Source organism: Tubulanus polymorphus, chromosome 6 (genome assembly GCF_964204645.1).
Source record: "Tubulanus polymorphus chromosome 6, tnTubPoly1.2, whole genome shotgun sequence".
NCBI classification, from domain to species: Eukaryota; Metazoa; Nemertea; class Palaeonemertea; order Tubulaniformes; family Tubulanidae; genus Tubulanus; species Tubulanus polymorphus.
In genome coordinates this window covers 22,183,955-22,202,294 of record NC_134030.1, presented here as the reverse complement: position 1 = coordinate 22,202,294, position 18,340 = coordinate 22,183,955, and the positions used below count along the sequence as shown (strand labels likewise).

General features: G+C 44.2%; 1 protein-coding gene across 1 annotated transcript; it reads right to left on the bottom strand.

Annotated features, from left to right (window-relative positions):
* Window position 1: 1 nt before the first annotated feature.
* LOC141907853 (uncharacterized) lies at window positions 2–17,307 on the bottom strand. The gene is made up of 9 exons (XM_074797597.1): window positions 17,192–17,307; window positions 15,061–15,290; window positions 14,436–14,652; window positions 13,804–14,018; window positions 12,197–13,626; window positions 11,555–11,701; window positions 10,974–11,131; window positions 10,241–10,405; window positions 2–9,455 (listed from the first exon to the last, which is right to left on the bottom strand). The coding sequence occupies exons 2-9, from the start codon at window positions 15,286–15,288 to the stop codon at window positions 1,126–1,128; spliced, it is 10,890 nt and encodes a 3,629-aa protein (XP_074653698.1). The 5' UTR covers window positions 15,289–15,290; window positions 17,192–17,307; the 3' UTR covers window positions 2–1,125.
* Between the last annotated feature and the right edge of the window lie 1,033 nt (window positions 17,308–18,340).

Genomic DNA, 18,340 nt, shown 5'->3' with positions numbered 1-18,340 from the left:
CATACAATATAGTCTATATGATATACATACAATAGATTAATCTTTTAAGTAGAATGAAGCGATTCAATAAATTACAAACGGACTATAGTAACACTACAGTATAGCCGAGACACAGTTCCACAATTCCACAGTTCCACGATTCAACTGTGGAACTGAATCCCGCAATGAATGAATTCCTTAAAATGCCATTGAATGGTAAACATTTCTCATAGCGGAATTCAGTAACTAGCTATATCTAAAAGTACTCGTGGAAGGAACATAACAATAAATTTCTAGCGAATTTACTCGAATTTTTTCGAAAGGAAATTCACGATAAACAAAAAACTGAAACCAGAGATTCAAAACTTACTAACAGTTTACGAAGATTATTGCAGGTTGCTAGGCAACAACGTAAACATACTATAACGACTTTAAATGCTTATGTCCGGCAGAGTGACAGTTCGGCAGCTTGAGAGAGGTTTTGAGTTTACAATTCTTAATTATTTTTAACTCGTAGTCAATCGTCACCTCACAACTGTGGAACCGGGTGCAGGTTTTTTACATGTACACGGACATTACACTAACAAACATGCGCATGTATGTCATACATGCACATGTGACATCTACAGGCACATGTGACGTCTACAGGCGCATGTGACTCCAGGATCCCTACAGATCGTTCATTATTCCTGGATTTGTGGAGTTTTCGCGGAATTTCAAATTTCGAGAAGTGTCTGCATCACTTTCATATCCCAATAACCGCAGACTCCTCCTAAATCAGTACTGTTTATATCCGTTAATTGTTAATTCAGTGGTTTTAAAAGCTAATTTTCATACACTAACTAAAGTCAGTTCATAATTCCGTAACCACCTAAAATTAGGGAAAACACAAATCGTGTTCCTAACTGTACTGATTTAGGTAATAGTCTACTGTACAACTTAAACTATACAAACATTTCTAATAGGTATTTATCAAAATTGAAGGATTTTTAAAGGCATTTTCAGTCTAGGATTTCTAAGGAATCAAGGAGTTGTAGGAACCCTGGACTCGTACAGTCACATGCATGAAAAACAAGAAGAGCACATATCGATATAAATACAAATTTAACGAATTTGAACACGATGTGAATATTAAACGGCCTAACGTCATGGCAACAACGTAAACTGACCGACATTGTTGACGTCATTCGAAGATGAAGAAACTGCCGGCAACGAACTCATATTCCAAACGTGCGCCGATTTTTCAGTAACCACGGCGACGTTGTTGTTGCCCGCTAACGGTACAGTAACGCCGCCTATATTTGCATAAGTTCGACGAAAATCGAGTGCATCGTCACTTGGAACGATGCCAGAATCGAGCGGTAAATGCGTCATGCGAGCAGACGGCGAACTGCTAGTCACTTCATAAATTGCTGCGTTGTAGTTTTTCGGTTGGTCTAGTCCGAGCGGGTCGGGGGCTAATCCCATAAAACCAGTTGCCTCATCGCCATTATTACTGCCCCCTAGTGACTGATTAGTGATATTACTAACGCCCCCTAGTGTCTGATTGGTGATATTACTAACGCACCCTAGTGTCTGATTGGTGATATTACTAATGCCTCCTAGTGTCTGACTGGTAATATTACTCACGCCCCCTAGTGACTGATTGGTGACATTACTAACGCCCCCTAGTGTCTGACTGGTAATATTACTAACGCCCCCTGGTGTCTGATCGATAATATTACTAACACTAACAGGCGACTGATCTGTACATTTTGCAGCGCCCCCTGGTGACTGTTCAGGTGGCGGGTACGCACGGGTTATCGTACAGGTTCGGGCGCGGTTACTCCCCGCCGATCTCGACGGGAACGCATGTTGATTCGCGACGCCGACGCTAGGGGGCGGCGTTTTTAATTTCGGGAACACGATCGGGCGACCGACGAAATTCGAACTGCACTCGTTATCGGAGATCACCGTGACGATTCGGTCGATCGCGCTCGATAGATCGTCGCCGGTGTCGCCGTCGTCCGACACCTCGTCGCTAAACATCGAACTACACGGACTCGGATTCGGACCGCACGTTAACATAACCGAACTGGTTATACCGGCAGACGCGAGATCGGTCGTTCGTGAATTCAAATCCATAATGTTACCGTAGTAACCATCATTGTTAGACGACGAAACGGGCGATACAAGATTCCTCAGCGAATCGGCGGCGAGATTCCGTGGTGAATCGGTGACCAGATTCCGCAGAGAATCGGTGATGAAATTCTGCGGTAAAGCTGTAACGATATTTTCATTGATTTCTCGTTTGTCCAGTAGATGGCACTGTGAATAGCAGACGGATGAATCATTACTGTTCACGTCTTTAGCCCCGGGTGAAGTTTTCGAGCCGAATTCGAAATTCGAACTTTCGTCGCTGCTATTCGTTACGTCACTGGCGGCGGCCGATGGTACATCTACGGGAACCTCATCGATGACTAAAGACTCCGGAGTCCTATCCAGTATTTCTAACAGTTCATTCGATTCCAATGAATTGACTCTGGAGTCGGCAGCTAAAGGGGAATCTCTTCGGACAATGGAGTCCTCACCTAGAGGGGAATCTCTCAGGGAATTGACTTTGGAGTCCTCAACTGGAGGGGAATCTCTCAGGGAATTGACTTTGGAGTCCTCAACTGGAGGGGAATCTCTCAGGGAATTGACTCTGGAGTCCTCAACTGGAGGGGAATCTCTGAGGGAATTGACTCTGGAGTCCTCAACTGGAGGGGAATCTCTGAGGGAATTGACTCTGGAGTCCTCAACTGGAATGGTTGTTGTAGAAAACTCTTTCGTTTCTATGTTGTTGTTATTTTGCGACTCTATTAATTGTGGTGAAAGAGTCACAACGTTGTCATCAGTCTCACATTCTAGAGACTCAAGAGTCATAGAATTAGGAGCACGGGAATCGGCAGGCAATGATCTGACAGTCCGTAGAGTCGACTCAATGAGCGTTGATTCATGATTTTCAGTGTTCGATTGAAGGTCGACGTCAGGTCGGCTCAGCTCTGCTTGTGACTGTATCGGAGAGTCAAGCAGGTTGAGCTCCAGGACGGTCTCCATTGGAGGGGACTCCACCTGGGAGGACTCCAATAGATGTGACTTCAGTGAGTTGAGGGACTTCACAGGTTTATCTGTTTCTGGTGACTCCTCTTTCAGAGGGAAGTCAGACTGTTTTAACCCAAATACTGACTCAACTGAGTCATAGGACTCCTGAGAAGGGTCTACGTCTTGTGACTCCAAAGAGTCAGGGGTATCTACAGGTTTGTCTGTCTCTTGTGACTCCAGTAAGTCAGGGAAGGACTCCATTGTTTTATCTGTGTTTTGTGACTCCAGTAAGTCAGAGGACTCCACAGGTTTGTCAGGGGACTCTAAAGACTCCAATGAATCCTGTAAATGGGAATTTGTTAGATTACGATTCACATCATCAATCGAATCATTTACGGGTGAATCGAGAATCCGTTCATCTGTCGATTCACCGGTGAGCAAGCGGGGCGAATTTGACTGAATCATATCTAATAACGAATCAACCGCAACCGGTGAATATTCCCGACGAGATTCCCGATTCGTTTCATCGCCGAGTCCGCCATTCCGGTCAATTTCGCAGCGATTCGAAGAAATGTCCAAATAAGGAATGTCGTCTGCTACGGAATGTTGTCTGTCGGGTGAAGGTCGTTTTAAATTTGAATCAGAGTTCGTAATGTCGGATTCAAACGTCTGACGAGAGGAATCGGGAACTCGCGATGGAGACAATCTATCGGCGATCATCTCTGAACCGAGGAATCGGGTTTCACTACGATTCGTACGCGATGACGTATCCGGCATTGTTGTCGTTTCCGAAGAATTCGAACGGTCGTCGTCGTCGCGCGAATCCGCCGAAACGGCCGTTAAATTCGAAATTCGAATATCTTCTTCGTCGTTCTCCGATGAATCGACGTCGAGGAGATCGCGCGACGCGATCGCGAAGTCGGAAGAATCGGACATCGCGGCCGGCGTCGTCGGCATCAGCGGACTGTCGACGTACTGCAGACGATCGGACATCAACGGCGACTCAGCGACAAACGTCGACGACGTGTCGGGAATCTGCGATTCGTTATTCACGAAATCCGACGGAGGCGAACGCGGGATGCAGGAGTTGTCGGCGAGGAGCGGATCAACGATGGAGGAATCGTCAGACGAGCTCGGAGTGCTCGGAGGCGCCGGAGAATCCGGTAACGAATCCGTTTGAGAGACGGGAAACGGCCGCGAGACGGAGGAATCGCCATCGTCGTCTTCGAGAATCAACGCTTCGATTCCGCGCGGTTGGCAAGAAGAAACGGTTACCGAATCGTAGGAATCGGCGGCGACTGAATCGTAAATAACGCTACGATCGCACGAGGAAACCGCCTCAGAACCTGAATCGTCGATTCTGTTGTGATCGTTCGAAGAATCGAAGATTCCCTCGTGAACGCGTAGATTCGATGCAGAATCGGCGATCGGGCTGAACGAATCGGGAATCAATCGAGTATCAGATGTAATCTGATCATCGACACTCGATACCAGACAATCGGTATCAACCATTGTATTGATACTCGGAGAATCTGGATACGGATTGTTGTCTCTAGAACCAGACACGAGATCATCGCAGCTCCACTGACCTTGAGTTCGATCAGCCGAACTGTCTAATACTAGTCCTTGATCACTACCGGCTGAACTGACCGGTCGTTGATTGCTACCGGCTGAACTGACCAGTCGTTGATCACTCCCAGCTGAACTGACCGGTCCTTGATCGCTACCGGCTGAACTGACCGGTCGTTGATTGCTACCGGCTGAACTGACCGGTCGTTGATTGCTACCGGCTGAACTGACCAGTTGTTGATCGCAATCGGCCAAACTGACCGGTCCTTGATCACTACCGGCTGAACTGACGGGTCCTTGATCACTCCCAGCCGAACTGACCGGTCCTTGATCGCTCCCAGCTGGACTGACCGGTCCTTGATTGCTACCGGCTGAACTGACCGGTCCTTGATCGCTACCAGCCGAACTGACCGGTCGTTGATCACTCCCAGCTGAACTGACCGGTCCATGATCACTACCGGCCGAACTGACCGTTCCTTGATCACTACCGGCCGAACTGACTGATTGTTGATCGCTACCAGCTGAACTGACCGGTGGTTGATCGCTTCCAGCTGAACTGACCAGTCGTTGATCGCTCAGAGCTGAACTGACCGATCGTTGATCACGCCCAGCTGAACTGACCGATCGTTGATCGCTACCAGCCGAACTGACCAGTCGTTGATCTCGATCACCGGAACTGATCCTTCGGTGATCGCTCCCGGCTGAAGTGATGTAAGCATCCTGCGTCATTGCCACGTCCAGCCTCTCATCTGCTGCAGCTGTAAACGATGAATCCGCCTGATAACGGTTCGAAAACGGAGAATTCGAAATTCTTGAATTTGTCGGAGAATTTGAAACAATACCGCCTCCCGCACTGGTTGCTAGGTTACAGGACGACGTCGCTATGCATATTTCCGCATACGCTAGCGTAGAGTTCGATCGGCAGATTTCACGACAAGCAGACGACGAATTATTCGAGGTGACTAGAATCGACGATTCGGGAATCGTGTCTGCTGATGATTGGTCCGGCTCTGGTGCGCGCCGGGAATAACACTCGCTCGAACTGGAGACCATCTCTTTCAACGTCGCGCTATCGCCATCTATAGTCGTAATCAGGCGGAAACTCGTGCTATCCGCTAATTCGCGTGAATCGGAATCGTTGACAGTCGCGTTATTGTTCAGATTCATCGAGCATCCGACCGATTCCTCTGCGTTGACCTCATTCTGATGGTCGTTCGACGACGATATATTGTCATTGTCTTCAATTTGAATCATTCCATCAGCCTCGTTATCAACTCTGTCGTCTACGATGTTATCTTCACTGTGATTGGTCGGTTGTTGCACAGTTGCGTCTGCTTCACTGAGCATAGAATCAACAATGTTATCTTCACTATGATTGGTCAGATTTTGGCCAATTCTGTCTGCCTCACTGACAGCAGAATCAACGATGTTATCTTCACTGCAATTGGTCAGTTGTTGCATAGTTGCATCTGCCTCACTGAGCGCAGAATCCATGATGTTATCTTCATTGTGATTGGCTGGATCTTCATCAGTTCTGTCTGCTTCACTGACCCCAGAATCAACGATGTTATCTTCACTGCAATTGGTCGGTTGTTGCACAGTTGCATCTGCCTCACTGAGCGCAGAATCCATGATGTTATCTTCATTGTGATTGGCTGGATCTTCGTCAGTTCTGTCTGCTTCACTGACCCCAGAATCAACGATGTTATCTTCACCGTGATTGGTCAGATTTTGGTCAGTTCTGTCTGCCTCACTCACCCCAGAATCAACGATGTTATCTTCATTGTGATTGGTCAGATTTTGGTCGGTTTTGTCTGCCTCACTGACCCCAGAATCAACAATGTTATCTTCAGTGTGATTGGTCGGATTTTGGTCAGGTCCGTCTGCCTCACTGACTGCAGAATCAACGACGTTATCTTCAGTGTGATAGGGTGGTTCTTCCTCAGTCTCGGGTGGTTCTAGCTCTGTGCTATTGTTATCTTCACTATGATTGGTTGATTCCTCCACAATCTCAATGTAATCTTCACTGTAATTGGTTAATTCCTCCTCAATCTCAATGTCATCTTCACTGTGATTGTATGGTTCCTGCTCTGTCTTAATGTCATCTTCACTGTGATTGGTTGATTCCTGCTTTGTTTCAATGTTATCTTCTCTGTGATTGGTTGATTCCTGCTTTGTTTCAATGTTATCTTCACTGTGATTGGTTGTCTCCTCCCCCGTCTTAATGTTATTCTCACTGTGATTGGGTGGTTCCTCCTCAATGTAATCTTCACTGTAATTGGTTAATTCCTCCTCAATCTCAATGTCATCTTCACTGTGATTGTGTGGTTCCTGCTCTGTCTTAATGTCATCTTCACTGTGATTGGTTGATTCCTGCTTTGTTTCAATGTTATCTTCTCTGTGATTGGTTGATTCCTGCTTTGTTACAATGTTATCTTCACTGTGATTGGTTGTCTCCTCCCCCGTCTTAATGTTATGCTCACTGTGATTGGGTGGTTCCTCCTCAATGTTATCTTCACTGTGATTGGTTGTCTCCTCCCCCGTCTTAATGTTATGCTCACTGTGATTGGTTGGTTCCTCCTCAATGTTATCTTCACTGTGATTGGTTGATTCCGGCTTTGTTTCAATGTTTTCTTCGCTGTTTATGGTTGGTTCCTCTTCAATGTTATCTTCACTGTGATTGGTTGGTTCCTGCTCTCTCTTAATGTTATCCTCATTGCGATTGGGTGGTTTTAGCTTTGTCTCAATGTCATCTTCACTGTGAGTGGTTGTCTCCGCCCCTGTCTCAAAGTTATCTCGATCGTGATTGCTCAGTTTCTGCTCGGCAACGCCGACTGCTTTTATTCCTTCGCCGATAAGTGGACCATTTGGTTCATCGGGTTCATCCCGTTCAGAGACGCTGCAACCATTTTGAAAATCCTCAGTTTTCCGATCAAAATCAGCATTTACAATCCCCTTAACTAGTGGTTCTTGTGGTTTGTCCAGTACAAAGCCGCCGGAAACATTTTGAACATTATCCCTTCCTTGATGAAAATTTGCGTTACCTTGAACTTGTTTCTCATCCGGTTCATTGACTTGTGATGAACAAGCAACATTATGTTCTAACGGTTCTTCGATACTGGAACAACTTTCAGGATTGATTTTTCCTCGTAGAACCTGCGGTTCCACTGGTTCATCAGATGGTTCATCAGATGGTTCTCCGGCGCAGTCGTCACAATCACCAGAAATCTGACCGCGCGGATTTTCACCAACTAACAAGGTCGACTTCGCCTTACCCTCGTTATCTTCAGTTTCCTTCTCATCGTCAGATCTTTCCTTCTCATCACTCACATGTTTATGTTTAAGATCTTCGGCACCATTTTCAATCGGATAATTTTCAGATTTTTTCCCATGTTCTTCGATTATGAAAGAATTCAGTTCCGTTCTAACTGTTTCCATCGTGTCATCAACGTTTTTCCGTTTTTCGAAAACGCCGGTCGACACGGCGTTCAAATTATCGCCTGTAATCGTGTGTTCTGCGTGAACGCTCAAGCGATCGGCGTTCACGCATTTCAAAACGGGTAAATCAATCTTTTTAACGCAGATGTTTTTCGAAATTTTCCATTCAACAAAATTCTGCGCACTATTTGTTGGGTTCCGTACGTCAGCGTCGATAGCCACCGGAAGTATGCCAGACGAAATTTCACTGTCGCCTGCCGCTGTTTCGATCACTAAATTCATCACTTTTTCCAGATTCGACCGGCCTGAATCGGCGACGCGATCGTCGGATAGTTTCTGACATTTCGCTGAATTCGCCGTGGCGCCTGGAGGATTTACATCCCCGGAAACCACCGATTCAAGTACGCTTTCTAAATTCGATTTTGATTCCGACTTACGTTTGTTGGATTTCGTCGCCGTAGTGACCGCGAGTTTGTGAGGAGCGACAGCGACCACCGATTGCAAAACGTTCACTAAACCGCGTGGTTCACGAACGTCTACGATTCCCTCCGATTCCACGCGCGCGATTGAATCCAAAACGTTTTCTAAACCCGATTCTGCTACCGGGCTCGCGCTAACGACCGAATCTAGAACGTTCTCCAGATTCGAAGTTCGGCCGACGCCTTTTTTTGGAGTCGTCGAATTTGACGGTGACTCCGTGACGACTCCGTCCCGAACAACCGAACAGATCACTTCTTCCAAACTCGAACTACAACTGCTCTCGTTCCCGGCGTCCGAGTTTTCAGTTTCCGAACGTGCGACGCCCTCCACGACCGATTGTAAAACTTCCTCTAAACTCGACGACCTATTCGAACTGTCGCTGGTGGCGCCATCTTTGTTATCGCCATCGTTTTTTGACGTCGAACGTTTTTCGTCGACAGTTTCCACATCGATCGTCGGCACGTCGCCGGCGACGACCAACTGTAGAACTATATCAAGATTCGATCGGTTTTGAGATTTTGTGGCAGACAGAGCTTCGGACTCCTCACATGCCACAGCAGGCAGAGCTTCGTATACCATCTGCTCCTCACCTGCCGCAGCAGATGGAGCTTTGCACATTGTCTGCACCTCACATGCCAATGCAGACGGAGTTTCGCACATTGCCGTCTGCTCCTCACATGCCACAGCAGATGGAGTTTTGCACCCTGCTGTCTTCTCACATGCCGCAGCAGACAGAGTTTCGCACATTACCGTCTGCTCCTCACATGCCACAGCAGAGGTCTGCTCAGAAGAATCGGTATCAGTTTTTAGCGGTTGTTTTACATCGGTCTCGGTCGCCATGTTTTCGGTCAATAATTGTTTGATCGGAAGCAGTTCATTGATTTTTGCTTTGTTCTCGTCGCATTCCTCCAACCAGTGCGCCGGGACTGAAAACAAAAAAAACAAAATGTTGAGACTTAAATCTACCATAAGATATAATATAGTCTAATTACTTTTCGATGGATCATGGGCAAAATGAAGGCACACCGGATGGTGGTTCAGTGAGAGTGCAGGATCCAGTTCCACAGTTCTGAGTTAAGAGTTAACTCTTGAGTTAAAATCAATTCATTTTCAATGAGTTAACTCTGAGTGAAATCTTAACTCAAGAGTGGAACAAGGTCCAGAAACTTTATGTCTTTAACCTTCAGATTTTAATTCCTGATAAACGAATTTGATTTTTCTTTTTCAGTTAGTATATACAAGGTTTTAACAATCCAAGTATTATCTTTAGTTCACGCCCGACTACGAACTGGTTTATTCTACATAAATGAAAGATTAGTTTGTGTCGTCAAAACGCAGCCCGACCGCAAAAATTTCACATTTTGAGGAAGCACAAGAATCACTTTCATATCCAAATTACTGTAGGCTCCTCCTAAATCAGTACTGTTTGTCTGGGTATACTGTTAATTAAGTGGTTTTGCAAACGAATTCCTATCCTTTATTATTTGGTAGCCGCAATTGGGTAAAAAAAATCCTGGTCCTAACTGTGCTAATTTAGGCATAGGTAACAGTACAACACAAACATTTCTAATTGCCTTTTTCTAAAAATTGAAGGAGTTTTAAAGGAGTTTTTAAGGAATCAAGGAGTCGTAGGGACCCTGGTTTAGTTGCTATCTGTCACAATTGAAACCCGTTCTAAGTTAAAAAGCTTATAAAATTTTTTCGACTGTACCTTTAAACCGACTGTTCGGACTGTGCGGTACTAAATGCATAATTCTGGTGCGGCGAATTTTCCGTTTTTGACTGCCGACGACCGGCGCGAGTTTAAGCGCGATACCGGTTTCGACCGGCGTGGTCGGCGCGCTCGATGACTTCAACAGCGGCGTCGGCATCACTTCTGAGAAAATCAAAAATTGAAATCTTTTTTTTTAAAGTTTGCCATTTTTCACGGATAAAAACTGTACCACAGGATAGACACAATATAGGATGGGTGGATTATACACCGCATGATGGAGTAAATACTGTAAATTGCCATTACCCAGCCGTGCGATGTATTAATGATTTACATCTTTATTGCATCTACTCCACAGTGCAGTAGATCATTACTCCCTAATATTTGAAGTGTGACAGGTGCTGCCATCTTTGAATAGAGATTCTAACTACAGTCAACCCCCATATACCGCCCTCCCATATACCGCCTACCGCCAACTTTTCACAATGTACATCTCTGTACAAATACATAGTAAAACACCCCCGATATACAACCATACTCTCTATACCACCAAAATAGTTCTGCACTGATGTGGTACATCAGGGGTTGACTGTAATTAATAATTACAGTGTATAATCTACCAATCTTATATTGCACTTGCACTTCAATGTGGTGTATCCATATAAATGTAAATTAATTAAAATCTCTATTGAAAGATGGTACAAAATCTGAAATTTCTGACCAATCAACTCACCAGCTATCGTGACGTCGACGTCCATTTTGTTTTCAGTTGGTTTTTTCGATTCGCTCTGCGTGCGTCTGCGCTGGTTCGTTTTCGTTTTCTTGCACGAGGTCAGACGATCCATCGAACAGGCGGGCAGCTCGGCGATGTGCGCTTCCAAATCGAAATCACTGCGCGCAAAAAATTAATACAGAGATAATTATCACTCTTTCAGAATAACCAGTTCTGGTTCCAGGTGCACCAGTTTTAATTTAATCATTTAATGATTAACTTTATTTCTTTGATAATTGTAACAGATTTACGAAATATATATAACAGAAAAGAGATATATAATCAGATAAAAAAGTTCAGGATCCAATTTCCAGAGAAGCCACTTTCAACCCATTTAAAAATTGTGAGAGTTTTCCCCAGTTTTTCCACGTGATTACACGATATCCCCCCCCCCCCGGTGATTCTGAGAAATTTCGAGGTTTAAAATTTTCTAGAACTTTTCACACATTTTAGAACTTTTCCACAATTTTTCAAGCACAGACATCTATCTATAGGCCTCCGTCGTTATAAAACTGAACCGTGCTGGATTGAATTCTACTTACATCGTTGAAGGTTTCGGTTTTTTCGGCGCGGTCGACACGTCGGGTTTATCAGTCGCGGCCGGAGATTTCGACGTCCCGGAGTTCGAGCGTTTTAAAACTGGTTTCACAGAAACAGCGGCGGCGACCTGAGGCTCCTCGAGATCCACGCTGAAATTTTTTGAGAGAAAAAGTTCAGTATATGATGCAAGGATTAATTTTCCCCCTCCTCCCCCCAAACAATATCTACTATACTACACTATATTATACTCATTTTCTCAAACATGGGGGCCACCCCCTCCACCGCTCTCCCCCCTATTTACAAATTCCCTGAGTTTTCCAAGTTATCCGAGTGAAACTGCAGCAGGTGAATGGAGAAATTCCTTGGTTTAAAATGTTACCATTTATTCATTTAAAATTCATGATAAAGAAACACGTTGTTGATAGCAGGGTTTCCAGTATCGTTTCCAGTTTTTGCTACATTCGTCAGATTCCCTGAATTTTGCCGAAATATGTCAAATTTCCCTATAATTTCCATGTTTTCTAGATTTTCCTGGTCAAGGCCCATCAAATGCTTCCTCAATTCAAGATTTCAATTTCTGAAATGGTCCCCAGACATGCTACACAAACGACCGTTAATTGATGAACGGTCCCCGACAGACGTACCTCGTCGATCGTTTGGCGTTCGTTAAAGTGCGTTCACCTCTCGGCCGATGGATGTAACCTTGAGAGATCAGCTCCATGTAGCGTCTGCCGCGATTCGAACGTTTCGATTTACGAACGAATTCGAATTCCTCGTCTTCGGCGGCGGTGGCTGGTCCGACGTCCATCTGTTCCTCACGAATCAACGTCTGCTCCTCACAACTCATTGTCTGCTCCCCATGATTCATTGTCTGCTCCTCACGATTCAGCGTCTGCTCCCCATGATTCAGCGTCTGCTCCTCACAACTCATTGTCTGCTCCTCACGATTCAGCGTCGTCTGCTCCTGGCAAAGCTCCATCTGCAGCTCGTTTCGATTCTGCATCTGCTCCTCAATATTCTGCGTCTGCTTCACCTCGCAATTCCCCTCGATCGTCTGCTCGTGAATCTCCTCCTGCGATTCGCGTTTCCCAATGTGCGTTTCGATTCTCGCCGCGGTGCAGGTGGCGCTGGCAGCGGTGTTCACCGATAAATCGACCGCCGCGTCCGAACGATCGTCGGTTTTGTCTCCGCGGCAAACGTTTGTCGAGAACGCGCGACGCATCATCTCCTTCTTCCACATGCGCGTACACGACACCGCTGCCTCGCTGTCCGATTTCGCGCGACCGACACCAGATGGCGCCGCCTCGGAACGCGGCGGAGCGTCTAACTTTTCGAAATCGACGCGTTCACCGCACAACAGAAATACTTCGTCGTCATTTACACTCGTCTTTGAACAATCGATCGGTTTATTGCTCCGCCTGTAGGGGGCGGTTCGATCGAGAATCGCATGTTTGTTCATCGCGGTGTTGGCGCCATCTATCGACGCGATCGGCTGATTTGAGACGTTCGATACTAACTGGACTAATTCCCCGGAATGCGTAGTCGTCGTCGGACTGGTTACGTCGACGACGCGCACCGGTTCCGTCGCTATTATCGTCACCGGCTCCCTCTGGTGGTGTTGTTTAACGGCGGGTAGCTCGGAGCACGAGGAATACGCCTTCTGAATCAGCGAATCAATATAAGTCAAATACGAATTCGAAACCGATTGCGAAACTTTCGTCACCGAATGCGTTTGATTGGTTAACGCGGACACGGCGGGTGTCGTCGCGCTGTAGATGGCGCCACCGCGTGGCGAACCGCTGATCAGATGCTTGCGGAATTTGTCGGCGCCGTAGAGGGTGTTCAGGACCTGCGACGCGATGTCGCGTTGGTAGGAGTGCTCCGCGCGATCGCGCAGGTAGGAGTGCTCCGCGCGGTCGGTCGGAGCGTTCGCTAGCGTTTGGCGCAGTAGCTGATTACTCTGCGTGACTGCAGGAGTCATCGGCGGCGCTGGAGTCATCGACGGCGCTGGGTCGGACGTCGAGGAAGTCGTTGAACTCGGTCTGGAGTCACGCGGTATTTGACTTGAACACATCTACAACGTAAACAAAATAGTCTTTAATGACTTCAATGAAACTTCAATAAAATTATGATTAGTTACAATTTCGATCATTAACCCTTTCAGTGCTGACTAATACCTAATTATTTAGATAAAACCAAATTGTTTAGGAGGAGTTTTTAAAGAATCAAGGTGTCATAAGGAGCCTGTTACCTGTGCAAGCTCGAATAGAGCAGTGCTGCCATCTGTTTTCAATGAAGCAGCCGTAACATTAGCGGTCGCCGTCGAAGACCGTTCTAAAGCTCGTTTAATTTCCGAATACATTGTTGCCGTTGCCGTGCGCGGCGATTGTTGTTTATCGGTCGGGCTAACAGCGGTCGCCGCTTGAGACGCGGCCGCTGCCCACAACATATTCAATCCTCCGCCATCTTTAAAAAATCAAATTCATTGACTAGAAATTCATGAATAGAAAACGGGAAAATAAGTAATTCATGATCAGGGAAAATTCGTGAAAAGAAAGGAAATATGACGGACATAAGAAATTCACGAAATTTGGAAATTCGCGAAAATTAGAAATTCACGAAAAAAGGAAAATTCACAAAAATTAGAAATTCACGAAAAAAGGATAATTCACGAAAATAAGAAATTCACAAAATGTGTGAAGAGGAAATTCGCGAAAAAAAGGGCGAATGAAATTCACAAAAAAGGGAAAATTCACAAAAATTAGAAATACACGAAAAAGGATAATTTGTGAAAATAAGAAATTCAACAAATTTGTGAAGAGGAAATTTGCGAAAAAAAAAGATATTCGCAAAATTCACAAAATTTCAAATTGGACAGCCTACCAGCAGTTTGGATGATTTCCGGTTCGGTTTTCGCAGCTGATGACAGTTTGGCAGTTTGTCTAGTAGCCCCAGTAGATGGAGCCCCGCCGGGCTGAGCCACAGCCAATGGCCCCCTGGTGGCAGTTGATGGTTTAGTAGTTGTAGATGGCGTTGAAGTATGGAATTTGTCGCTGTACCAACGAAAATCTGGATTCGCTTTCATAAAGGCGTCTTTATACTACAGACATAAATAAATATAAAATAAAACATATTTACTTTTTAAATTCAAATGCATCCCCAAATCAACAGACTGTAGAACTTGGTCCAGAACTGTGGAACTAGATACAGAACTGTGGAACTGGGTCCATAACTGTGGAACTAGATACAGAACTGTGGAACTGAGTGCAGAACTGTGGTACTGGGTTCAGAACTGTGGAACTAGATACAGAACTGCGGAACTGGATTCAGAACTGTGGAACTGGGTTCAGAACTGTGGAACTGGGTTCAGATCTGTGGAACTGGGTCCTGTAGAACTTGGTACGCAACTGTGGAACTGGATCCAGAAGTGTGGAACTAGGTGAAAAACTGTGGAGCAGGCTTTGTAACCGGACCCAGTGAATATTTCTTGTACTACAATTAAACGAACCTGTTTTGCTAAATCGACGTAGATAGATTTCTCGTTAGGGTCAAGGTTAGCCCACCATTCTCCGAGAATACGCGTTACGCTACGGTTGTCTAAATTCGGGTTCCTGTCTCGTACCATCCCGCGATGACGTTTACAGAATATTAAAAACGCGTTCATCGGTCGTTTGACGGTCGTTTGTGGGGTCCCGGACGTCGGCGCCCCGGTCGGTGATATCTCCTCCGACTCCATTTCTATAAACAACATTTTCCAAATCATTCATTTCATTATTGAGTATTTTTTGTCAATTTGACATTTTGTGAACTGCCAAAAAAATCTACGATCAAATTGCATTAATCATTTGGGGCTGATCTGGATTCAGGTGAAGACATCAGTTCAAAATTGATACGTTTTTTTTCGACTAGCACTTCTCAAAATATATATCTTAAGCTGTTAGATTGGCTATAGAACTAAGTTGGTCTAAGACTGGTCTTAAGTCAAAGCCATGACTATGCAACCAGCCCCCAACTAAAATGAGCTTAGACTGGTCTGAAAGTTGTTAGATTGGTTTTAGAACCAGAATGAGCTTAGACTGGTCTGAAAGTTGTTAGATTGGCTACAGAACTAAAATGAGCTTAGATTGGTCTTAAGTTGTTAGATTGGCTATCGAACTAAAACAAGCTTAAGACTGGTCTTAAGTTGTTAGATTGGCTACAGACCTAAAATGAACTTAGACTGGTCTGAAGATTGGCTCTTGGAGTACTTCAAGATTGGCTAAAGAACCAATTAACGAGCTTAGACTGGTTTTATCTTGTTAGAATGGCTATACACAACTGAGGTAGCTTAGACTGGTGAAAAAATATTTGTCATATTAACGGATTCTAGGATACCATATTCTGTTTCAAGCACCATCTGAAGATATAGCTTGCAATTCAATTTGCTGAGTGTGTTTTCATCCGAGAAGGCCTAATTGCAGGTTACTGGTTTTCTCTAAGGCCCAATTTGTATTTCTAATTCAATTTACAAAGTCATTTTGATACTGTCTTCTTCAACATGACACAACAAGTCCAACTTTTTTTCTTAATTTTCCATAAAAGACGCCTGGACCTGACAGATTCGAAACTCAATATTAATTTTGATAATGAGTAAGACAAATTGTAGAGGAATTTTCTAAAATTTCTGTAAAAAAATTTGTTCACTTTTTTCCAATTTTTCTATTTTAGATTCCACCTTGAATTTTAATATCATCTTCATTATTGATTGAAGCATTTAGATAATTTTCCAATCCTACTTTGGAGTTAACTCCTGACGAACAATTTTACTGGAAAGATTTAAAGTACAAATGCACTCTTTTGCCTATAGTTAGAGTTTTTGCCTTGAAAAATGTGACTCCATTCATGACATTTCCATAATTATATAACGTATTTGGAATGAACTTTGTGTACCAATTTTCTTTTCATCTTCATGGGGTAAATTTCAATTTGACATTTGAAACATCGATTACGCAAAAGGCAGTGTACACACTATTACTTCAACGCCAAGGACAAACACGACGGCACCAGCGCTGTAAACAGCATTAACATATCTGGAACAACATTAAGCACTGCCTACTACACCAGACATACCGTAAAATTGACACAATATGTAGGTCATTTCTCAGGTCAAAATTCGCGATTATTCACACAATTCGAGCAAAATTCCATCATTGGATATTTAATAACAATTGCGCGTAATTACGTTTCTTATTATCAAAAACTGCCAACTAATTGGCATGACGTTCTTAACAGTACCAGACATACCCCAGCAGTGCCAGAGCTCGCGATGTAGGTCATTCTGTGCAATCCCGACAGTAACAGCGGCTCGCTTCGATTCGACTCAAAAATGCGATTAAAAATCGCGTATTTACGATATTTCGATAGCGAGAAGGTATTTAAACCATTTAAACCGAATGCCATTCGAATTCGGACGTGACATCGTAATAGAAGTTTAAACTGCGCAACACACTGTAAGACACTTCGCTGTATTGATCTGTCGGAGCAGCTCTCTATCTAGCGGGTTCGCGTGTAATCCTCGCTCGCACTAGCTCGTCGTGTAATCACTGGAAATTTCTATTCAAAACGATTACAACTCGCGCAACAAAACCCAATCTACTTACATATATCTCAGCTAGATGTCGGCGAAGTTTAATCCCGAATCGGCATCGTTTTCGGTCGTATTTTCGACGTGGAATATTGACTGATAATTTGAACGAACTGTCAATCTTGAGCAGCAGCCCCATTCATTAACTAGGTCAGAGACGAGATCTCGCGATGTTCGACGAGATTTCATAAATAATGCTAATGCACGTGTTGCGCATATGTCAAGAATTGTTGTTGTTTGTAAACAAACCATAAAAACGCGTATTGTCACCCGTGCGTGCATACGCTTCAATGAACTCGAAATTGCGAACATTTTGATGAATACTACTCCATTTGAGGGCAAATAACTGGATGGAATCGGCATCGTGGGAAACGACGTGGTCAAAATTCCAGTTGAAAATGGAACTTTTGGATTAAAAATGGATCCCGAGCCGTCCCAGAAGATCGAACAATGATTTACCGTTGTCAAAATTAAGATTTTTCGAGACTTTTTACTAGAATAATACGGCCTAGCTTAGAGACTGCACGAAAAAAGCTTGAAACCCGCTAGATCTTTTCCAGTCTCGAATTTAGAACTCGCTCATCCCGTTCAGAGGGTCGGAGCTGGCGATTTCACGACATAGTATGGAATATTTACTAACTGTAATATCATTAATTATGTTTCTGATAGAATTTTACTAATTAAATTTAATTAGTTAAAAATTATTCCTGTGGCATGTTAGTCCGTCTCTTTACTGCGTGTTAATACATGCGCTGAGAGCAAATAGTACTCATAAATGTGGCTTGAAAATCATTTTAAAATGCATTTCTTCCTTAAATAAAGCTTTCAAAGTGATGATATTGTTTATTTCAATAAACTACAGTCGAGTGATAGATGATATTTCAATAACGAAAAATATGTATATTCCTCACATGCCACAGTAAAATAGCGAGGCTGTGTTACATCTCAACCGTTCAGTGCTGCCCCTATGAATGACGATAGCGGAATTTCTGTGAACTAAAATAATATTACATTTTTATCACCGGACTATGTAGCACAATACGGACCACTGTAGCGCCCATATCAGGTATAACATGACACTATGAACCAGTCTAAAATTTTAAGAGATGTTTCTTTATTTTCATGAGTAAATATTTTATGCTCCTTAGCAAAAACTCACTTATCA